Genomic DNA, 25177 nt, shown 5'->3' with positions numbered 1-25177 from the left:
ACATCTTACATAAGGAGAAATTGTATGCCTGGATGAGGTCTGTCATTCTAATTGTGGCTGAACAGAAAGAGTCATGAGGGGTCAAGTCCAAATAAATATCTTGTGCCTGTTACTGATGGTGTGTGGCTTGGGCTTTGGGAGTGAAGACTGAAAGTCTTGATGAAGTGAGGCAAGGAAAACTCAAGAAAGTTTCAGAACAGAAGGTCAGGGAAGAAGTGGCCTCTACATTTGACTATTGGTCAAACATTTATTAAACATTATCTCTGCACTAAGATGAAGGTTAAAAAAATAACTAAAGGCATCTTAGCCTTTTCCTTCTCTACCTCTCATTCCTCCAGAGTGTGATTAATCACTCTCAGTTGTTATTTCTGGACAGCAGCAATGATTCAACTCGATAATTTGGCACACTGGATATAGGAATAAATTTAGCAGGTTGGGGTCTTTGCTGTCTATAGCTCCTCACTAAGATTCACCCTGTAATAATGGAATCTGCCCTTTGAGCCATTTTTTTTCTGGGGCGGGGGGAGAAGGGGGATACCAGGGATTGAACTCGGGAGCACTTGATCACTGAGTCATATCCCCAAGCCTATTTTGTATTTTATTTAGAGACAGCTCTCACTGAGTTGCTTAGTGCCTCTCTTTTACTGAGGCTGATTTTGAACTCATAATCCTCCTGCCTCAGCCTCCCAAGCTGTTGGGATTACAGGCATGAGCCACCATGCCTGGCTCCTTTGAGCTATTCCTAACATGCAAATTCAGCAAAAGAACATTCTAAGCAAAAGAAGATCAAATGCATAGGATTTGAGGTCTGATTGAAAACCAATAGGCAGGCCAATATATTTGGAATATGTAGTAGTCAGCTTTTTATTACTATAATGAAGTACTGGGTACAGGTTACTTTATATAAAAAGAGATTTATTTTGACTTAAAGTTTAGATGCTGGAATTACAAACAATATGGTGCAACCTTTTATAAGGTCCCCCCTTAGCTATTGCATGTGGCAGGAACATGTGCATGTCTCTGTGTGGTCTCTCTCCCTCTTCTTATATAGCAACTAAGATTCATTCACAGGAGCTGGATGCTAATGATCTAATCTAATCCAATCTAATCACTTCCCAATGGCCCCCCTTCTAAACATAGCATGGTCAAGTTTCCAGCCTCTTACTTCCAAAACTTTGGGGTATAAACCGCTGCATGAGTTTGAGGGGAATCAACCATATTCAAACTATAGCAGAGCAGATGAGTGAAAGAGTATATTTCAAAAGATGATGTTGGAGAGATGTTCAGAGGTGGGTGGCTCAGTATAAGGACTTTGAATTATTCTGAACAAGATGGGAAGGTGTTATAGGGTTTGGAAAAGAGAACTTCTGGTGCTTCCAATATAGTCACAACTTTAACCACTTCTGTACAGAGTAGAAGAGTATAGTGCAGTATGTTTGCAAACCACTTTTAGCAGGAAGATAGATTTAATAGCTTGTTTATGTTAAAGTGTTTACATGTGATACTTTAATCATTTCAACATTATTGAGAAAATCGTGTATGACATGTAAATATTTTAAATCCTTCTGAAGATATTATAGAGATAAGAGTATCTTTTTGATATTGAATTATTTGCTTTCACAATTGAGAATAGTTTTATCTTAAAATCACATTCCTGTGTTATAGATAACTGGGACATTAGAGCAGAATGTTGTCTGAATCAGTTAAGGTTATGGGTTGTAAATAACAGAAGTTTAACTCTCTTTTAAAAGGAAACGTATCGGGAAGGTATTGGGTAGTGTACTGAATCAATGGAAATCAGTCCGCAAAGCAGGCATAGAAACAAACAGGAATCAGGGCATTGGATAGGGAGGTGACAGGTGGAGGTCTCAGAAGCAGGAACTCTTCCAAGGTTCTTTAGAATACCACCACTGGAATTAAGATTTAAGCATTTCCTGTCTTTCCTCCCCACTTTGTTTCACATTCCTTTTGAAATTTTACTATGTGTCTTAAGCTATGGTAGGAAAAGAAAGTCTTGATTGGCAATGTCCCTCAAATCTATTTAATGGAGGCAGAACTCTCAAAGAAATTAGTAGTCTATCGTTAAAAGAAGATATAATGGATGAGGCCAGTTAAAATGTCACAAATGGCATGATGTTAGCCCTAATTTTATTACCTTTTATTGTAATTCTTTTACTTTTGGCACATTTCTTCTCTCCCTATTTTTTTTACACTTGTTTCCCATTTTTTATAAGCTTAATTTTAGAAGCTGTTTTTATCTCTTGTTAAATGATAAAGTTAGAAGCCTTCTAATGCTTTGTTTAACCAGTTCTAAATTTCTGTATGTTTAGATTGTTGTCTTGAAAAATATTACAAATAAAGCTTCAAAGGCTAGTAATGCCTATCTTAAAGTGGCTTAATAATACAATGTTTCTATCCTTGGGTGTCTGATATACCCTAATGTAGTTCCAGAAGAGAGTGTAAAATAAAATAAGTCTAAGTTCCGGAAAAAGTATATAAATGAAGGGGATTTCAATAGGCATTGGAACTGTCAAAAATGGGTGAGTCATACCCTCTTAGGGACTGACTGTTTTCTCTTTGTCTATTAGGGGGCAAGCTGATTTTTATGGATCCAGGACCCATTGAGCTGAGGGCCCACTCCATCCTTATTTCTGATGGTGGAGAACTCCGGATTGGATCCAAGGGCAAGCCTTTCCAAGGCAAAGCTGAGATCAAACTCTATGGGAGTTCCCACTCTATGCCCTTCTTTCCCTTTGGAGTCAAGTTCCTGGCTGTGAGGAATGGAACTCTTTCCTTGCACGGTGAGTGAGGCAGTTGACTAGAGGAAATGAAATAGGGCTCTATATAGTAAATGTGCAAGCAGTAAAAATCAATGTATAGAAATGGAAAATTTACATCTTTCACTAATCAGTGAGCATTCATAATCTACCTTTATGTGCTTACAAGTCTTTGTGATTAAGCAAATGCCAATTTAAAGAAATCCCCAGTGCCAATGCTTACAGTCAGTATAATGAAACTGAAGCACAGTAGATGAGTCTGATGTGTTTTGAGAATTTTGAAAGTTAAAAAACATGTTGCTGCTCCAGCTGTGCGATGCTACTGGGTACGGAGAGTGAGACCTCTTTTCCCTCTGCTTCTTTCATTTTATCTTCTCTTTCCTTTTCCTCCTTTTACCATATTTCCTCTTCTTTATTCCCTTTCTCCCTCCTCTTCCTCCCACCCAACTTCCCTCTCCATTTATGTTTTCAGATTAGGCTGCCATCAGTGTCTATTCAACTGCTTCTCCGAAGCCCTTCCCTCAAGAGGTGTCTAGGATCTCACATGAACCAAAGAGCTTGCACATTGAACACATGTGAAATCAAGCTATTTCCTCTCTATATAAGACTGTCCCCACCTTATTCACTTGCAGAAAATATTATATAGAAAAGAGTAGCCACTGATGTGAGGTGTATACTGATGTATCTGTCAGAGAATCCCAGGCACCTCTGTGGCTCATCAATCCTCTCCCTCACCACCTGAGGTCTCAAACAGATTTCCCCTCCAGCCTGGTGGTATATCATGGTTAAAATCTTTGCATAATGTCCCTGGCCTTTTTCCAGGGCCAAAGGTGGGTCTGATGACACTGAGGCTTTAGAGAAAAACTAATTTTCTTTTGCTGTCAAGTATGCAAAAGAGTGAGCAATGTGATTCACTGCTTTGTACCCAGAAAGTCTCTAATGACCCAACATTCACTCTACTTCTCAGAATAGTATAATTCACCATTATTAGGTGAATAAAAGACTCTTTTGGGGAGAGTGTATAAATCTAGATTTCTGGGTCTCATCCCCAGAGTCTGATTCAGTGGGTCTGGGGTGTAACCCAGGAATGTGCATTTCAGTGGAACCTACATGTGGTTTGATTCAGATGGTCCCCTGATTGCACTTGGAAATTCACTGATTTTTAGTAGTTGACAGTTGTGGAATCAGAAATTGGTTTAGTTCTGTTGATTTTGAGCTATGACTTTGGACAAATTAATCTCTATGAAAGCAGAAAACACAGCCCCCATGCTTAGTGCTCATGAAGGGTTTCTGAGTATCTGGCACACAATAACTCACAAGCAGTATTAGCTATTACTATTTTGATTATATTCTTTTTCTTTTTCCTAAATCATGGAGTACCCAGTACCAAATATATCATATTTTCTTTTAGGGGGAAAGGAAATGTTGAGGGGGTAGAGGCTTTTATTTCAAAATTTGGCATAGGGCCTGTCCTGCCTAGCAATTTTTTTTCTTATTAAATTTTGTGCCTATCTCTTCATCAGCTAGGGGAGGATTTAGCCTTGGAGATTATGAGTCAATGACATTCCCAGGCACCTTTTGTTCTGTTCCCACCACCCAGTGAACACCTTTAGATTTTAATCTCTCTGGGTGCAGCTGCTTTTCAGCACAGGACAACCACTCTCCCTGGACATGGTTAGAACCAAGTTCTTGGAAACCACTTTCATGGGCCCTAGCATACTCAGAAGCAGAGCACTGCCCAGCAAATCAGGCTCTTTGCAGCCTTGATTTTGAACATCCAGAAGTAAAGCCACTGATGGATTCTAATTTAACTACTCCTTGGGTAATACTGTTCCCATCCTCTCTCTCCCTTTGTGTTCTTCATTATTGCCCTTTGTAACCCTTCTGCTCTAGCTGATTTTTATCGTAGATTAAAATGCTAAGCAAACAGACTTTGCTGTTCAGTTGTCAGAAGGAAAGCTGGAGTTGAAAGCACATTTTATGTCTTTCTATAATTGATGAAACTTTCACACACTCATGTATAGAAGACTTGCACCAGACATTAAACCACCCCTTCCCCCCTGTACAGCTGTACAGGACAGGGGATGTTCTGAATCTTGGGTGGAGTTCAGATTATTTAGTAAGCTCTGTCACCTGCTCACTTTGATGTGTTATATGATGAAAGGGTTGTAGGATTCCTCCAGAGTAAAGGTCTGGGGTTTGGGTGGTTGTAGTCAATAAGGAAATTTCACTCTTGCCTTTTGCCTTGGCTGTCCCATCTGCCAATCCAGCGTCACCACCTCGAATAGAGTGCCAATCACTTGTCACTTTTCAAGGGGGTCGCTGTCAGCCTGGGCAACTTGAATTTTTGACAATGTAATTATGGCTCTTGCTTCCACAGTGGGAGGCTGAGCAGAATGGTGGGACTTTTATTGATTGTTCAGCAGGGAAATTTATCAATGTCTCTCATTTCATTTCCAGTTCCTCCCTGAGAAATTTGGCTGACAGTTTCTTAGGAGAAAAGCAGTATTACGGCCTTGACTGGACTTCTGTCTTTGTCCTTTTCAAGAAATTACAAGATACAGACATTAAATATAAATGGAAATTTCCGAGAAAAAGCTAGTATGTGGGAAATGATTGAGGAAAACACTAGTGCAATTGTTATGGTCATAAGAATTTAGTAGAAATAAATAAGGGAAAAAAGCAATGTAAGTAAGCAAGTTTAGACATGGCTGGTTTTCCTTCTATAAGTACCATGTTTTCTGTATTTCACAGTTCTTGTGAACACTGTACTGTGTTCTATTATTTTGGTTGCTAAAGAGAATAAGGCTGTGGTTAAGCACAATCCAGTGTGCATGGAGTAGGCTGTGTATGTAGAAGTGTGTTCCTGATTAATGATTTTCAAACTGTGTTGCATGGAACCCAAATGCTTCCTGGAGGGCCTTTCAGAGTTCCAAAAGCTGAAGTATTGGGGAGTCAAGCAATCAAGGCTTAAAATGCTCAAGTAATCTATTCACTGCTTTTGTTTTTGTGTTTGAAGTAATATTTCTTTAGAAAAAAGAGATCCAAAATGGGGCATAGTGGCTCACATCTGTAATCTCAGCTACTCAGGAGGCTGAGGAAGGAGGATTACAAGTTCAAGACCAGCCTGGGCAACTTAATAAAACCCTGTCTGAAAAATAAAAAAAAAACTCTCTGGTACTGTGCTTCTGGAATCAAGCCCCAGTACCAAAAAACTAAAATCAAAGCAAAATCAAAAAAGAAAAAGTTCCACTGTCAGAGATTAAGAAAAACTCTACTAGGTCATCCTTTCAACTGTGGTTTGTAGTTCCTTTTGAGGATCCAGGGTCTCTCTTTGCTTGATTCCTCATTTCCAAGACCAAATAAGCTCCAGAATGTTTTCTATAAAATCTGTTCTTTGATGTAGGGGTGAAACTTTCTGGGACCTGCTTTCATTTCATAAGATTTTTCTTTATCAACATTACATATTGAGATCTCTGCTCCTTTGTCATTTTATCCATCATTTCTTATCTTGTCTCTCCTCCATCCATATTGTTTCCTCTTGCCCTTCCTCCTTACCTACTTCTTCTTGTTCATGACTTCTCTCTTCTGTTTCTTATTCCCTTGGAATGAAATATAAACCATAGCTGCAACATGGCATTTCTTGTATGTAGCTTTATTACTTGTAATTTTTTTTAAATAGCCTTGATTGACATGTGTGCCACCAGGGCTCTGAATGCCATGAGGACTCACTCTCACCTCTGGGTGTCTCTGCATGCAGTGGCCTTGATGTCTCCCACTCCTTGCTTCTTGACTATGGCCAGTGACATTTACTGGTTTCACATGGCCTTCCATTTTCTTCTTTTCAAGAAATAACCAGGGAAAGCCTCACAAATTCCTGCTTGATTGCTTGGCAGGCTTAGGACTATACCTGGCTTCCAGGAAGACAGTGTATTGTGACTGTCTCTGCTCAAGTTACCTTCTCACTGCATTACCACTCTTCAAGGTCCAGAAGAGCCATGTGAGAAGATGCAATTTTGCTTTGCAAGGACCAGGAGGTGTGGGGTATGTGCACCTGAGTGCACATGCATGTATGTGTATGTGTGCTTTGGGAATCATCTCACCCAAAGAAAGATAGTTCCAGAAGAAAAGTGTTGCTGGGAAGACAAAACCCATAGGTACCCTCTAAGATTTCAAATAAAATCTTAAGCTTTGACTTTTAATTCAACATCTAATATTTCAAATTGACTGAAGCTCATAGGGAGGAACAGTCATCTTTGGTACAATATTTACTATTATATAGACTGGAGCATAAAGTTGAATCACTTGTCATTTAGGCTGAATAAAATGTGTGTGGGATCAGGCAAACGAAAATGCCTATTAAGTTCCTGGTACAGAATCTGGAGCATAGAAAGGTCCTATCAAATATGAGCAGAGATTTGAAAGATTGCTGATATGTTTGCTCTAATTGGACCCCAAACTTAAAAGTTTTATGTTTCCCAGAATTTTGAAATCTCTCTTTATCCAAGAGCCATTATATACTCTATTTTTTTTAAGTATAGATTATGGCTTTCCTCCTTCCTCTCCAGGGATCTTAGATTTCTTCAGTTCAGAATTGAAAAAGTTTTCTGCCTTCCCCTAATTTTATCACCATAAAATATTAGATGGGATTTCATGGGAAACAAACTTGTATGGTGTGTTAATTGGCTGCAAGACTACACAAATGGGAGAGGTACATTTTTAGGGATGTTTGGGAGATGTAAACATTCTAAACAGAACAGACTTGTTTTTCTTTGGTCACTAACATTTTCCTCCCCTGCCCACCCTTCTGCGTATATGTATGTATGTTATAGGAAGTTGAACCCAGGATTATTCTACCACTGAGCAACATCCCTAGCCCTTTCTTTTTCAAATATTATTTTAAAATTTAATTTAACTGTTTCTTTGTTGCAGAACTAGGGATTGGACTCAGGACATTGCACATTCTTGACTAGCCGTCTGACACTGAGCTACATCCCTAGCCTTTTAATTAATTAATTAACTAATTAATTTTGAATTTTGAGATACCATCTCACCATGTAATTGCCAGGACTGGCCTTGAATTTGCAATCCTCCTGCCTCAGCTTTCTGAGTTGCTGGGATAAACGTGCACCACAGTTCCCAGCTTTATCCATATTCTAATGGATATTTTTACTGTCCTTTAACAACACCTTGGGCTGGTACTTTTTATTTGCTTTCCCATATTACAAAGGTCAGTTTTAATGAATCCAGTTTAAGCCTTCAGTCTTGTACTTCTTAAACATTCCTTTCTCCCTCTAAAAAGCTGTAGTGGAAGTGCTTGGAGTGGTAGACATGCAGTCTGCTGCTTCATTCTTCCTCCCAACTTTCTTGTTGTACATTCTCTTGCTGTGAGCAAGTAGGGGAGAGGTAAGGCAAGAAATTGAACAAGCTTTTCACTTAACTGTTCAGTGTGTGTTCTTTTGGGTATTGCTACCTCTCTGGATAACACTGGCTGACTGTTGATTCTCTCTCCTAAGGTGTCTGCATGACATCATTGGAGCTTGGTAGGCAATCTTCCCAGGGCACAGTTTCCCAATCTGGAAAACCCACCAGGGTTTGCAACATTCTAAGCTTCCACCTTGGGGTTGGTCTTGGGTGGGGTACCAGAAAGTTGGTTCAAGTCCATCTACCTTCCCTAGAATCCACTTGATCATAGGAAGTTTTTACAAATCCTTCCCCACCCATAGATACTCCACTCATCACCTATTTCACTGTCCTGTGCATATGCTAATTCTTACCACTCCTCAGAGGTGTGAACAACAGCAAATATTCTACATATGCAAGCATTTAATCTGGAAAAAAGTCCATCTCCCCTGCTCTCAGGAAGCTTCATGGGGATATGTACAAAGCTCTCTGTCTTTGCTTATATGGAAAAAAAATAGCCTCATGCATTCTCTGAGGTCCTTTGAATCTTCTCTATCACTTATAGCCTAGAATGGGGTCTGCTCCAGAGACGGCTGAGATGGCAGATTTAGATTAATCTCCTTTAGCTAAGTCCAAGTAGATGCCTACTCCCTACATTTTTAAGGCTCCTTCCAAGGTGGGGTGCTTGTCATCTCTTTGTCAAATGCTTGGTTCGTCCTGGTGGGTTCTGCTCAAATACCTGTAACATATGTATACAGTGGCACTGATTCAAAACAGGAGAGCCATTGTTGTTTTGTTTGTTTTTATAGTATTTTGTTGTCATTTAGGGCTGGGAAGGTAGGAAGATGTAAAAGAATGGAGAAATGGAGTGTGAGGAAAATTAAAAACATTCCTGCAATGTTAAATTCTAACAAATTTCAGTACAGCTTTGGGGTTTTGGTCACCTGGCATGATGTAGCAGATTGCGATTAGACAGTTTACACCAGTGTATGTAAATCTAGTGTAGTTTAGCATGGGAAGACAGCCAGGGACAGGATGGCTAGCTCTCCCTGGAGTGCATGAATAGTGGTTCTTGGTTCTATATTGTCCAAAACATAACCAGCATCACCAACAAAAAATGAAGCAAAACATTTTCTCTGTTTTGTTCAATAATGTTTCAACAAGGCCAAAAATAAACTGTATTGGGCACAGTGGCAGAAACTTCCTTCCAAAATCTTATTGATCTGGACAAGAGTGATGATGAAACAATCTATAAGAAAGGGATCCCTAAATTAATAGTAGAAACTACACTTTAAGGAACTTTTAAAAACACGTCTAAGTGAGCATGCTGTTTTTAAGGTCTTTTAATTTTAAGTGTTTACATGTAAATGTATACTGCTAATTAGAAATGAGTTCTAGCTATTCAATAATCCAAGTACAGCAGGAACCCCACTTAGAAACACATTGGAAGGTACTTCAGGTTTCTATATATACTTGAAAATGTTGGCATTACTCAGGTCTTTTTTGGTTGCAAGTGACAGAAAACCCAATTCAAGCAAAAATAAGGGCATTTATTGCCTCATATAACTGAAAAACCTTGAGGCACAACTGAGTTCAGGTGCTCTAATGAAAGCATTAAGACTTTGTTTCTCTGTAGCTCTTGGTTCTGCTTTTCCCTGAGTTGGCTTCACTGTCAGGCAAATTCTTCCCACATGAAGCAGAAATGGGGCCCTGTTGCTCCTGATGAAAACAATGATTACCTATCTCCCAGAGCCACTTGATCTTTGGACACACTTTGACATTCCCCTGCTTTGTTATGGCTTGGATCCAGAATAACCCTCAAAAAGGTCATGTGTTAGAAACATGGCCCCCAATGTAGCAAAGTTCAGAGGTGGGGCTTTTAGGGCAATGATCAGATCAAGGGATTTTGATCTCATCAGTGAATTAATGCATTTAATGAATTAATAATTTAAATGGAATTCTTGGGAAGTGGTGAAAACTATGGGAGAGTGGAGCACTGCTGAAGGAAACAGGTCACTGGGGGAATGTCCTGGGAGGGTTTAATCTTCTCCCTAGCCACCCCCTTCCCAGCTTATGAGCTGAGCAGTTTTCCTCTGCTGTGCCTTTCCATGATGGTGTTCTGCCTCACCACAGGCCCACAGTTTGGAGTTGGCTAACCATGGACTGAGACCTCTGAAACTATGAACCAAAATAAATCTTTCCTCCTCTAAGTTGTTCTTGACAGGTATTTTTGTCACAGTGATGAATAGTTAACATAATTTTCTTTTTTAACCCTTAGCTTTTAACATTATCTATTACATTTATTTTATTAATTGTATTTATTTCACTGCCTCTCCCAGTAAAATAGATATACATCAGAGGGGAGGTAAAGAGAAAATACTGGGGAATGATATTGGCCAAATTATATTGTTAGATTGTGCACATGAACAGATATGTAACAACAAATCCCACCACTATGGGAAACTATAATGCACCAATAAAAAATTAAAAAACAAAACCAAACGAACCAACCTGTGAACTACTTCTTTATAAAATCCCAACTGTTTATAGAGTAGTAAAAATGGTACCTATGTTCTTATGGTTCTAAACTTACTCCTCTATTTTCTTTTGGCTGGGATTTGATATGATTATGGAGGCTGAGAAGTTCTAGGATTTGCAGTTGGCAAGATGGACACTAAGGAGAGACAAAGTGTTGTTCCCAGTCCAAGTCTAGAGCCTGAGAATCAGGAAAGATGATGGTGTGGATTATTGTCTGAAAGATGGCAGACAGGAGATCCAAGAAGAGCTTATGTTTCAGTCTGAATCTGAAGGCCAGATAAGACCAAAGTCTCAGTTAATGTGGCCAGGAAGAAGTTCCCTTATCTAACCCTTTTTTTGTTTATTCAGATCTTCAATTGATTGTACACAGGGCACACCCATTAGAGAGAGAAGTCTGCTTTATTCAGTTTACTGATTTAAGTATTAATGTCATCCAGAAACACCCTCACAGACAAACCCAGAATTACATTTGGCTAAATGTCTGGACATCCTTTTGTCCAGTCAAGTTGATATATAAAATCAACCATTGCAGTCATCAAAGTGGAGCCCATTTTCTAGATATATCTTGGACACATAATTCAGGCAGAAATCAAGCCTCTTATCTTGACACAAAGTTTTTCAAGGGAAAATAACTAGGTCCGCAATCTATCTCTTCAGCTCAGGATTTCTAGCTCCCTTTTCTCTCTACAGTATGGTTGAAGGCATCTTCTCTAGGTGAGCTTGAGTTTGCTCAGTCACGGAGTAGTCACCAATCCATTTTCCTATGGATTAAGTGTTAAGATCTGGGTCCAAATTACATCTCTAGCAGGAACCAGCTATGAGTCTTTGAAAATCTTCTCAGTGTTTAATCTGTCACATCTTGAGATGATGCTAAAACATTTCTAAGTGTTACAGTTAAGCCAAATAAAATATATAAAGTACTAAGCACAGAGGCAGGCATTATACAAGTACTCAATAAAAGCTTATTATTGACAATGTTCTTGTGTGCCTCCAGTTTTGATTTGGTGAGCTTGACTCATTATTATTCTAAGAAGGATGGCATGTTTTTTGTTTTTTTGTTTGTTTTCTAGTAATCTCTCAGCCAGAAATCTGGCTGTCATTCTTCATACATCTTTTTCTCTAATTTCTCATATTTTGTCTATCACCAAATTCTGTTTAATTTTGTGTTTACTCATGAACCTACATGTTTCTCTCCATCTCTCTTATTGTCACCTTAATTTATGATACCTTTGACTTGTGCTTAGAGTATTGGATAAACATTCTAATTCATCTTTTTGTTGCTGTTTTATTTCCTCTCCAATTCATTTTTGTCCTGGAATCAAGGTGATATTTTTTAAACAGAATTCTGTTTATAGCATTATGTTGCTCAAAATTCTTCAGTGGCTTTCCATTATTCCTAAGATAAACTTCAAAATTTCTGCTATGACTCTAATGTACTCGATAACTTGGATCCTGCCTAGACCTTCAACCTTATTTTCCTTCCTCTTCATTTCTATTCTCTAGTAGTAAACTTCTTTTAGTTTATTAACTGGTTAATATAGTCCAGCTTTTACACTTTTTGCATTTCAAGTATCAAAAGAAACTCATCTCTGTTAAGTAAATGGAAAGCTATATATGCACAATCTTGTGATTTTCCCTTCAAAGAGCATTCTTTTACGTGTGTCATCAAAGCAAAACTATTAATAGCCTGGTCATGGAGAAAGGGTACCATTGAATTAGGTATTATATTCAGTATTTGTTAAAATTGGATTTCACCTAGACCCTGGCACTTTATAATTTTCAAAGCTATTTCCATTCTCTCCTCTCACCTAACTCTCACAACACCTCTGTGAAGTAGCAAAAATTGGAATTATTTTGAGAGATGATGAAATTATGGCTTGGATGTGGAGGTAACTAAAGTTTATGTCACCCTCTTTATGGCTCAGATGCACATGGGATGCTTCTGTTTTGTGCACACATCACCGATATTTCTCTGTGGCAAACATACAGAAGATATTCCTTCTGAGTGTCTGAAAGTCTTCTCAATTTCATTTTTTTTCGGGTTATTTTGGGATTGCAAGTGAGGCTTTATTCCTTATGGTTTCTTTTGTGATATTCTTCATAGAGGCACAAAAAGCCTGCTTATTTCCTATTTTTAAAAAATTTTTTTTCACTGTTTTTATGCAATTTTATGATCTCTGTAATTGCAGATATACAAAAATTTGCCTTTATGATTTCTCCCTTTAATTCTGTGTCAAGAAACTCTTTCATATGCAAAAGATTAAATATTTACCTATTTGTTTCTGAGAACAAAAAAAATTGTATTGAAGCCCAGCAATAGCTGCTTTGCCTTTCAGTAGCAAAATTGAGTATTTAGGATAGAGATTGGCTCCTTGAGAAAAAAGTTTGCTGACCTCGACTTTAATCAATCTAGAATTTATTCTAATATTCCTTGTAAGTCATCTATCCAATTTTCCCCTGAGTGGCTAGTTAATGTTCTCAACACTATTTACTCCATATTTTTGCAATTATAGGAGGCTGAAAAATGACCCTGAAACATGTTTCCAGTCCTGATCCAGGAGACCCACAAATATTACCATATTTGGTAAAAGGAACTTTGCAGATGTAATTAAATTTTAGATCTTGAAATGAAGAGAGTATCATGAATACCAGTGGGTCCCGTGTAATCACGTTGGTCCTTATAAAAATAATGCAGAAGGTGTCAGTCTGAGGAGGGAATATGATGCTGGGAACAGAGATAGGAGTGATGTCCTTTAAAGGAAGAGGAAGGAGCTATAAGCCCAGAACTATGCATGATGCTGAAAAGGGGAAAAGGCAAGGGATGAATTATCCTCCCCATGCCTCTGGAAGGAGGCAGAACGGACAACACCTTGACTTTATCTGAATGCAAATAATTTCAGAATTCTGATCTCCAGAACTTCAAGAGAAGAAATTTGTGTTCCTACTGTATTCAGTAAAGGAATTTACAGAAAAAAAAAATGGCATGTCCTAGACGGAGAGCTGTCTGCATGTGTGTGCTTTCCTGCCTCCTTTCCTGCAGGGTCCTTGGTCACTATGGCATAGTAGAGGCAGCAGTGCCTGTCATTGTTGGCTTTGTAGCAGTGGCACCAGTGCCAGGCTCTTCAGAGGCCACCCCCAGGAACTTAAGCCACGGCCCTTTTCACAGCATTCAGCAGCAGTATTGCCATGACCCACAAAGATACCTTGAAGTAAGCACATTACTTGCTTATCAAAGCCCCATAACATAACCAAGATCAGCTTCCTAAATAATGAGTCACTAATGGAGAACTTGATGTCTCTCATCAACCAGTCAGATGTGGGGGTCTGCAGGGAGCCTTGGTCTTTAGACAGCTACCTGGAGGTATCCAAGCACTGTAGACCTCATGGGTTCTCAATTGATAAGGTGAAGGTGGGCTTCACATCTGAGTGGCTGTCTGAATGAGTTGGTCAATGGCTTAGACAACTCTGCATGGCTTTCTTCCCTGGGATGGATTGTATATTGGATAAAATGAGCTGGAGGGGGTTTGACTTTGATGTCCTGATGGATGTAAATAACCTGGAGACCATGCCAGATGAGCTTTTAGCTATGTTGAATGATATGTATGATCTTGTGTCCCCTTAATCCAGGAGACTAGTAATGAGCCCCCCCCCAACCAGGCAATGACCCATTGAACATCTCCCAGAAAACCCACCAGTTTTTCCCTTTCACCTTCTTGCAGCCTCTTCACCTTTCCCCATGAGCTTCCATTCCGCTCCTTTAGTTTAGAGCTGGGCAGTGAAGTGGGTATCTCTTAGAGATAGGAGGCCTGACTACTGCTTGCGATCATGTATAAACATAGCATAGTGGGTAAAGGAGAAAAAGACAGCCCCTCAAATAACAATGGTGGCATCTGTAGACGCTCTTGAGTTCTACCTGGGCTCTACCTACTACCACTCCTCTACTTTTGGGAGTTCTCCAAATAGGAGTCCTCCATCTTCCATCCCTAGGTGTCTGCTGTGGCTCTGCATCCCAAACCTTATGACCCTCCTAAAGAGAAGATGGTGACAGTGAAAGTGAAGGGTGAGGAACTGGATAAGAAGCTAAAAACTACAAAGCAAAACAAGATAATATTCATCAGACCGCAGGAGAGGAAGAGGTGGAGCAGGAGGCCCTCACTGGGGAATGTAAAGAGTTAGAAAAGGAAAAATGAGGCTCTGAAAGAGAGGGTAGATTCCCTGGCCTAGGAGATCCAATATTGACCTCTTGATAGAAGAGGTCTCCAAGGCAAGTGGGGGAAGAGTCCCCTAGTAGGATAATAGAAGAGTCCTGCACACAGGAGTCTTAGCACTGATGCTGTGTTGTAATAAATTATTTTCTAATAAGAGTAAAGAAAGAAAAGAGAAGGTATGCATAGAATTATAGCATTTTTCTTTTACAAATATTAAAGTTTTTCAGTATATACACATAGGAAAGGAATAATATATTAATGAGTTAATATTGCAAGTGCTTTTCTGTTTTTTCCTTCTCTAAATTTGTACTTTAAGTATAATACATTCATAATTTTTCTAAAAGTAGTTATTAAAAATTAACCGTTTTTCTTGTCCCCATAACCTCTCCTGGAAGACATAAAACCTAGTAATGATAATCAAAATGATTATCTATCTGATCAAAAGTATAGCTGATTTATATTATGGTATCCCCTCAACTCTCTGAAAATTGTGTTTTATGGTTGCATTTGTGAGGCTTACATAGCTTATTTAAAAGCCAAAATTGCTTTTACTCTTTTAATTTTATTTTGTAATTAACACAATAATATTACATACTTACAGGGTGCTGTGTAATGTTTTAATATGTGCATACAGTTTGTACTTATTAAATCAGTGTAATTAGCATTTCCATTTCCTTATCATTTCTTTATATTTAGAGCCTTCAAGCTCCTCTCTTCTAGTTTCTCATAAATATATAATAGGTTGTTGTAAAATATAGTTACCCTATTGTGCTGTGGAATGCTAGAACTTATTCCTCCTGTCTAATACAATTGCTTTTATGATAGTCTTTGAAAAGAGATGGAAGGTCTCTGCTGTGGTTTAGAAATGGTTCAAGTTTTTCCCCCAAAGTTCATGTGATAAAAGCTTGGTCCTCAGTGTGGCAATATTGAGAGATGGAAAAATTTTAAGAGGCAAAAAATAAAATAAAATTTTAAAAAAAGCATAGCTGATTTTTAAATATATCTTTGGGGTAATCATAAGTAGATGTTAAAGATATTTCATAGAAGACTTTAGCTCTTCTATGACCAAGTGGGTTTTACATCACTAACTGAAGGACATTCACTTAGTTCTGTATGGCCTAAGCATGGTGTTTATTGAAGACCTCAAATCCTCACAGGAGCTAGAAACAAGGATCCAGATGTTTCCACTTATCTTACAATGTCCTGCTTCTTCTCAGACTTGTTTCAAGTCAAAGCCACAAAAATATAAAGCTCTAATTGCATAGAAATGAAAGCTAGATTTTCCTCTGATACCTTTAGGAAAATATTGCTCATTGTGCCATTTTAAATAACAATGGTTAGCTTTAGTCTAAACCCTTGTGCCAAAAGAACAGTGGAGTCCTTAGTCTTAGAACAGACCTTGTCCCAATTCCCTTTCATCACAATGCAGAAATGTTCACTTCAGCTGTGGATGTAGCTGGCTGATCTGCCCCTTTTCAGAGGATTGCTGGTGGGTGATTCACCCTCCTTCAGGGAGGGAGTTCCTTGCTTGCTCAGGACCACTGAGATGAACCTATAATGATGCAGAAGGCTCACGGTGCACACACACATAACGGAGCTCATGCAGGGTACCCTTCCAGATTTTGTCTTTGTCCAAGGGAGATATCACAGCAAGTGGTTCTCAAGGGCAGAGGGAAATGGCACATGAACAATGTCTCTTCTCATTTTGTCACCTGGGCAAAAGGCTTATCCTTCAAAATCCAGCTTAGCTATTACTCTTCCGGGAGGCATTCCAGAAACAACCTCTCCCTTGCTGTGAGTGAAGTGCTCCCTGTCTGTGCACCACTAGACCCTGGGTCTCCCTCAATCTCATCTCTTAGCATGGAGCATTTGTGATTTTAGTCTGTGTAGTTCTTGTACTAGTAGTGAGTATTGGATAAAGGGGATTCTGTTCACTTTGTTTTGTCTTCCAGGTGCTTGAGAAGTGTTTACCTGTATATGTAGGAAAATACAGCATTTCCTGTTTTGCCATAATAATGGGGAAGCTGTGTCCAAAGATAAGGGTGAAATACAGTGTGTATACTTGAGAATAAAATTTTTGGCTTCTTTTGTGAGTTCCTTTATATTTCTATTCTGATGTCAATATTATTTTAATCAAATAGTTCCTTTTTCTCTCCCTCCCTTCCTCCTTTCTCTCCTTCCTTCCCTTTATTCCTTCTAAATGGTTTGGAAAAATCTTGGCAGTTATTCACTTGAAATAAAGATTTAATTCCTACAATATAAACAGAAGACAATTAGAGATTTTTAAAGTGTGTCAACCCTTAAAGTTTATTTTCTTTCTCTCCATGCCCATTTGGTAAGAATGGTTCTCTGGGACTGACTAATTATAGATGAATGACACTGAAATGCTTGAACAATAATTTGTAGAAAATATAATTATGAGCAGAAGTCATTAGTGGGAGTAAATGAATAGTTTGTTGGTTAGCAGGTCAATGTTGAAAGCCAAATGTGGTTAAACACTGGATTAAATTACAAGACCATACTCCTTTTGTCATTTAAGTATATTTATAAATTACTGAGCTTTTAAAACTGCTTTTATATGCTTTTTGATTTATGGTACAGAAAGGAAGGGAGCTGCTCAAGCTGGGTTTCAGGAGTTTGACAAAGAGAATGACTCACACGTGTGCCATGTTTTCTTTAGCAGAGAGCACCACCAGTCCCCCTTGTGTGGTGCTTAAATAACCTTTATAAAGTAATGCATGTGATTTTTGAGAATCAAAGCTAATTGGGTATAGTTAATTTATAGAGGCTAGGAATTTAATTACTTATCTAGTTTTCTAGTCCTGGATTCAGAAGTCCTGCTTTCAGAACTAGGTACTGAGGCTTCATTATTACACAACCTTGTTTTTGAAGAATTTTAGTTTCTCATTTATGCAATTTGTGAAATTAAAAAAAAAACCCAAAGAGTTCTTACATCAGAGAAAAACTAGGTTGTGTTTATTCAAAAATTTCAGTAACTTTTTTCTGTGTTTTATATATTGGATATTGTATGCTCAGTTAGTTATAATCTGACGGGGGGGGGGGTGTTACAAGTGATTGTCTATAGGAAAAAATTTAAAATAATTAGTTTAAACCACCCTGAGTTGAATGTTGACCACGAGTCCAATGCTGTGTTGGGAATTGTGACATATATAAAAAAACACAAAACAGTGGTCATGCATTCATGATCCATTCTTCAGGTGGAGAGATGAATCATGCATACTGTGATAATTACAGAGCTATTGCATATTGAAATCTATGGCACCGGCTCTAGGTTAGAACTCTTCCAGCCTCTCTAGGCTGGTACTCCTGAAATATTCAGGCTCGATGTGATCATACATAGATATGTCATTTCTGTAATTCGAATGAAAAAAAGTTATGAGATAGTCTTACTGCTTTCTAGAGACTCTGTCGACACTTGAAAGGACATAAGTGTATTTTAATAGTTGAAAATGGCCTTTAAAGATTCTCTGTAATCTTTTTCCATTCATTCTGACTTGACCACTGTTAAGAACAATTAGTTGAGTAGTATCTTTGTGATCTCCACTCTCGATTCTGCCACACATAGCTTGCATGTATATAATCGATGGTCCTTGCATATTGACTGAGCATTGTGAACATGTGTCATTAAGTTTGAGAGCATTTTGCATTGTACTTGATAAACATTTTCTATGCTTGGCATGAATCTTTCTACATAGACAGTCAAGAAGAGGTCAGAGAAATCCACACATATGCATATACATAAAAACAAACTTTATTTCATTTTATTGTTCCCAAAGGTTAAGATATACAAACAAGCAATAAAATTAAAATTATTTTCTTTTGGGGATGATTTATGTCTTAATTTTCACCTGCCCTATAATTAGAAATTTTGAACTCTGTAAATATTTTTAAGATAAAATTATTGCCTGAGTAAACTTTAGAAATTACATCATTAACCTGAGACCTTCCTAAGACTAGAACAACATTATTGGTGCAAGTGTCTGCACACACAGGGAGAAATAAAAAAAGGGAAGTTTAAAATAATTTGAAAATGATTTATTGTTGGCTATCTCTGTAGTTAGAGATTCAAGTATTATTACTTTATTTTAGTGCAACAAGGGAGGACAGTAACTTGCTGTGGGCTAAAGGTAAATTATGATCTATTGCAAAGGAGGAAGGAAGTGTACTGGGGAAAAAGGAAGGAGTTGGGAGTAACCCATATGCTTTTTAAAATATTGCTTTAGATAATGTCTTAAAAAATTTTCCATGACCTTTGCTGGAAAAGTCCAGAGTAAACTGAGAGATAGATGATCTTCTTAAATCTTTGCTAGTTAAGGACTAAGGTGCTTGGTATGGGGAGAGTCAGATGGAAATGCCAGAGTGTAGTGCAAACTAAGATAACCCAAACTAAGATATCTAAAACTAAGATACCCAGACTCACAAGTTTTCCCTTCTTCAAATTTTCTTAGCAAGCCTATCCTGGATGCACTCAGGTTTAGTGTTTGAAGGGATCGTTTAATGCACCAAGACAACCATTCCTAAGTAATTTTGATTTTCCACTCTGTTTACCTTATTTGTAAAGTGAGTTGAAGTCTTCATATGGGAAATTAGTTATTGCCTTCTACATCAGAGCTTAAGGATCATTTCTTCTTTTTGGAATAAGAAAGAAGTAGTAAAAAATCTCATTCTCAAAACACAATGTGATGCAGGAAAGAAAGAAAAAAGAATAACATTTATTGAGAGTCTATAATGTAGCAAGATCCAAACTAGATGTTTCATACATATTGTCTCATTTTATTCTCCTAAAACCTAGTGATGGAAGACCATGCTATTCCTGTTTTAACTAAAGCCTGTTCACTGAAAGGAACCTGGTTATGTTATGGCAACACTGTGACTCCCATCCAGGTTCAGTCTGATGACCATACTACTCTATCCTGGATTGCTTTTATTATCAACTTTCAGAGATGAGAAAATAATACCCCCTCCCAGCTTACTCCAAACCAAAACCAAAACTAGTATCCAAAAATCGGTGCTTTTTGATTTTGAAGTTTGTTCCAGACTGTTTTTCACAGAATTCTTTGGCCAAATAACATCACATTCTCTATTAAATATCTGAACTTTGTTTCTCTGGGCTGCTTTAGGTTCACTGCCAGAAGTAGTTGTCACCCATCTTCGAGCAGCTGCCCATGCCCAAGACAGAGTGTTGTCTCTAGAAGACGCTGTGGACTGGCATACTGGGGATGAAGTGGTCATTGTCAGTGGGACAGGTGTCGAAGGTGCCAGACCAGCGGAAGAGACTGTCATTGTGGAGGCTGTGCACCATGCAGACCTTCACCTGAAGTCACCCTTGAGGTACTGAGTGACAGCTTGGCTAGGTTCACGTGGAAGAGGAGGAGGTTTTAACTGTGTGGGGTCTGGACACTGATCTTTCAGTGATGTATTTTAACATTAAATAATGCTAGACATTCTGACAGGAAAATTACAAAGCTTGAGATGTTTTGAAGACTAAGACTACTTAAATAAGTTTCTCTTGTTAAAACTCTCAAACTTTGGTCTTATATCAATTGGATAGTACAATAATCAGCACAGTTTCTAATTCTTATATATTTGTGTAACAGTTCACTCTTGTAAATTTGAGTTTCTGTAAAACAGATCCTCAAAGGAAGAACCCCACTCATCTGGTGGCTTACTGTCACCATTCTGAATAAGATTAGGGGTGACATCTTCAGATGTATATTCCTCTTTTTCTCTTTTCAGATATTCTCACAACTTCACAGAGATTTGGGTGGCTGGAGAACACCGCATTTTAAAGGTCACAGTGGCTCTGCTCAGCAGGCGTATTACCATACAAGGAAATCTCACTAGTGAGAGGAAGACATTCCTGGCTTCCTGTCAAGAGGCCAACATGGCAGAAGGTAGAGAATTATTTCAAAGTTCAATAAGTAATGGAAAATTCAGTAAGTAAAACCAAATTTTCACCATCAAATGATATGTGACAGTGCTATGATTGACCTCTTTCAAAACGGAATAAGCCCTTAACCTTTAAATGTCCATAAAATTCTGTAATTTTCAGAAGGCTCTTGACAAATTCTCGTTCCATACCTCCATAATTCTCAAGGACCTTAAGAAAGAAAGGGACAAATGACAAAAGAAATAGTAAATTAATTATTTCTCTGGTGTAAAAAAAAAATCCTGTTGAAGAATTAAACCTGAGAGTTGAATTACATTTCTGAGTTAGATGTCCAAATAAAGTCTTAGCATTGATTCCAAGCTTCTTCTAAGATTCTCAAGAAAACCCTAATGCCAGAATCCCAGGCTCGAGCAGCACATTCCTATTGATTAGGCTTGTGCTCCCGCTCCTGTTGGGGTTTCTTTCCTGAGTGAACTACCACATACTTTAGGTAAGTGGTAGGAAAAGTCCATTTATCTTCTAGTAGAATAGCAGGCACTGAATCACACTGATGTGCCTATTAAACATCTATTTCAGGGATGGTTAGTTTAGTAGGTTATGTTTTGGTTTCCCAGGCTGTAGATTATGAGGCTTTCACATGTTGTGAAGACATCATTTGTCAACTTTGGTCCAGGATGGTGTGGGTGTCAAGGATGACTTCCAGGCATGAGCGGTGGATGGATGATGAGGCTATTTACTGAGATGGGAAGAGGAGCAGGTTTTGGGGTGGGAGGGTCGTGATCATGAGTTTAATTTTGTACATGTCAAAATTGAGATGGCTGGCCAGCAACGGCGAAGAGATGTTTGGTAATATCTAGAAGCTGGAAGAAATGCCAAGATGAGAGCCAAAGATCTGAGTGGTATCTGTGAATGGGTGCATGTAGATATGATATGACTAGGTAGGGTGTTGTCAGTATATGGAGAAGGATATTGACCTCATCCCCCTCCACCCAAGTCATCCACTGATGAATATGTCATTCTCTAAAACAATGTTTGGGAAATAGTCGGTTAGAATCAGTTGACTGTCAACTTTAAGTATTCTGCAAAATTGCCATCTGTGTATTATTCAGACTCTCTTGATAATTCTCATATAGGTTTTTTCAGATTACATTTTGCAAAATATTGTATTCGGTCATGCTGCCAATGTGACATTGCTTCCAGGTCTGAGTCATTATAGATCCATTAACTCTTAATGGAAAGCATTCCTCATTTCATCATAAATCTTAAATGTAACTACAATATCCTCGGAATAAGTCACTCAGCCTTTGGGTGGGGCTGAAATATTAGGCACCAGTAGCTAAAGCCAATCATAGGAGACCTGACCATTTGAAAACATTATTAGAAGCACCAAGAGTTATGATAAAACATGCAAATACATCTCATTATCTGTCTCTTATGTCCTCATCCTCTGGGCCTTAGCAAATAAGCCAACTCTGAAATTTACTATGGAATGACACATTATTTTGTATCATTGCTAATTCTTGTTTTATTAACATGAATAATAAAAAATCAATTCAGGATATGATGTCTTCTCCATCCTGTGATTAGTTCATACACCCACAAATCATGTGTCAGCAGAAAGCATTCTGGATCCTGAGGTCCCAACACTGTAGCCATGGGAGTTGTGTCTTTTGGGTTCAGGTAGTTTGCTGTCCTCAACTAGTGGCACAGCTGGGGAAGGAGGAGATGTGCAGAGGCAGCCCTTGCTTTGCCATTCTGTGGTGGCCTTATTGCTAAGTCCCTAAATTGTAAAATAGTTCAGCAAAGGGGAAAAACCCACTGGATTGTGTAAAAAGTTCTGTGACAACATTCAGTATTCACATCTCTTGCCTAAAATTGTGAACCATTTGAAGGTCATCTTACTGTGCATTCCCTCCAGTGGAATTTGGGGATTGAAATCAGCTTCTGTTTAGGTTGGTTGTGGGTTGCAATCTGCTACTTTGTGACAATATTTAGCTGAATATTTGGGGGGTTCTGGAAGCAGTAAAGACAACATCATCCCCTAGTTATTGAATCTTTTAATGAATAATCCAAAGAAAGGAATCAAAGTAAACGTGAAAGCTATTAAATGAAATAAACAGTAATGGCTTGTCCTTGGTGCCAACAGTACCTTTCCAATGGAGGGAGTTGTCTAAAGGTATGCTCTACTTGCTTCAGGTCCTCTGGATCTTATCCTGTGTTTCAGGCAACCTGCAGCACTGTTTGTATTCCAAGAGTGAGAAGATACTGGGATCCAGGGATCTGGGGGCCAGAGTCATCATTTGGTCCTCCCCAGAGGAACCCAGCCAGGTCCAGTTGGAGGGGGTGGAGTTCCGAGACTTGGGACAAGCCTTCCATAAGTACATGAGCTCACTCACTCTGGTGGGCACTATGAGAGGTGAGCCAGACCTACACCTTCTCTTTTCCCTTCTTCACTTGTGTTTGAAGGCACTTTTCTTTCTTCTCATGTTCATGCAGGTGTCATGATAAGTAATATGTGGGAATTGAGGGATTCAGAGATAGATAATTGCTTATATTGTTGATCACTGTTTTCAAACTTTAGTGTGCCTAAACAAGCAACTTGTGAAGCTTATTGAAATTCAGAGTTCTGGACCTTTCCCTAACAAGTCTTGTCTAAGGTGGGCCTATGGATCTAAATTCTAATTATAGAACCTTATTATTCTGTAAAAAGTAATCCAAGGAGTAAACTTTGAGAAAAATCACAAGAAAGTATGGTACTTGTGGAGTGAACCACAGAATCCTGTGCTTTGATTCCTGCTTCTGCCACTCACTAGCTTTGTGACTATAGGCAGATCACTATTGAATAGTAGAAATAATAAACACTCTGGGAGTCCAGGAATAGTGGAAGGCATTTCTATGAAAATTTGTCCTAACTCAGAAGGATCTTCTATCTGGAAAAATGGGAAAAGATGACTGAGACCAGGTGCTTTTCCTGGGAACATGGAATAGGCAGGGGTGCAGATCTTAGGCAGGAAACAGGAAGGATAAAATCCAGGTGAGAACCTCCAGATGCAAAATGAGATCAAAATCAGAAAAAAAGAATGTAATCAAATTAAAGTATAAAAGTTCTGAAACCAGGATCAAAAAGTTGTAGGATGTGTCTCAGTGGTTGGTGCCCCTGAGTTCAATCCTCTGTACACCGAGCCCCCTGCCCCATACCAAAAAATATTATTCTTTGTTAGTTTCTATTAAAATGCAGATATGTTTCTTTGCATAACAGGGCAGGTAACACAGTAGCCCAGAGGTTAGATATTTCTGTCTGGCATGCTTACCAAAGAACCTTTTATTAGGCCTCCAGGAAGGCTCTCGTGCCCTGTGAGGTAAATTGACACTGACAGTATCATTAAAAGTTGTTAGAAATTATTTATCTATCTATCTATCTATCTATCTATCTATCTATCTATCTATTTATTTATTTATTTTTGGTACTGGGGATCTAACCCAGGGGTGCTTTACCACTGGGCCACAATCTCAGCCACTTTTTCTAATTTTTATTGTGAGACAGAGCCTAAGTTGCTAAGGCTGACCTTGAACTTGTGATCCTCCTGTCTCAGCCCCCCCATGTCCCTGGGATTACAGGTGTGTGCCACTACAATGGTGAAATCTTTGCATAGTGCTTTCAGCAGTTTACCAGTCCCCTAAGTTCCACTCACAAGAGCTATTCAGATACATTTGTTATTACTGATTATTTAGATGGACAGGCATGTTCTCCTGGGGTGACATGGTGGAAAGTCAGTTTGGAAAAATCTGTAACAGCCATTGTTTCTGAAAAAAGTAGATATGAGTGCGGTAATTTACATAGTGCATCCCTGATAAGTAATATGAGGTTCCCTGGTTTTAAGGAAGCTGAGATTGAGGGACACGGGGAGGTAGTATCTATGAGGTATCACAGTTGAGAATTTTCTGGGTAGTTCAATTTTAAAAGTAATATTCCATAAACAAAACTAACCTTTCCAGTATCCCAAATATTTGTCATCTCCATCTCTTAGTACCTGGTAATAATACCAAACTCCTTTTTCAGGATTTATAATTTAACTATTTACATAATAACTATTTTAGTGTTTTAATGTCAATTTATTTCATCAGACTAAAGATACATAAATTCATCTTAGTTTTCTTCATCTTTACATCTCTAGCATAATTAACAATTCCTAAATATATACCATTGTGCATTAATTAATAATTTGGGAATGTTTTGAAAAATGCATCCTTAGGTAATTTTCCTTGTATGGACATCAGAGTCTACTTATACAACATAGGTGGTCTAGGTACATCATTCTATGTGATTTCTTGAGGCAATC

General features: G+C 38.4%; 1 protein-coding gene across 1 annotated transcript in view; it reads left to right on the top strand.

Moving 5' to 3' along the window:
• Positions 1-25177, top strand: part of PKHD1 (PKHD1 ciliary IPT domain containing fibrocystin/polyductin) — a gene marked incomplete at its 5' end in the record, with an annotated part of 435617 nt that overhangs the window by 139823 nt on the left and 270617 nt on the right. Inside the window, 4 exons of the mRNA XM_081295270.1 lie at positions 2589-2801; positions 20068-20278; positions 20684-20841; positions 23062-23253. Of these exons, the coding sequence (XP_081151396.1) occupies positions 2589-2801; positions 20068-20278; positions 20684-20841; positions 23062-23253 (774 nt within the window). The remainder of the gene's footprint in view (positions 1-2588; positions 2802-20067; positions 20279-20683; positions 20842-23061; positions 23254-25177) is intronic.

This window comes from Spermophilus citellus, assembly GCF_964194105.1.
Source record: "Spermophilus citellus genome assembly, chromosome: 5".
Lineage (NCBI taxonomy): Eukaryota > Metazoa > Chordata > Mammalia > Rodentia > Sciuridae > Spermophilus > Spermophilus citellus.
Note: the sequence above shows the minus strand (reverse complement) of the source record. Positions and strands in the feature narration are given on the sequence as shown.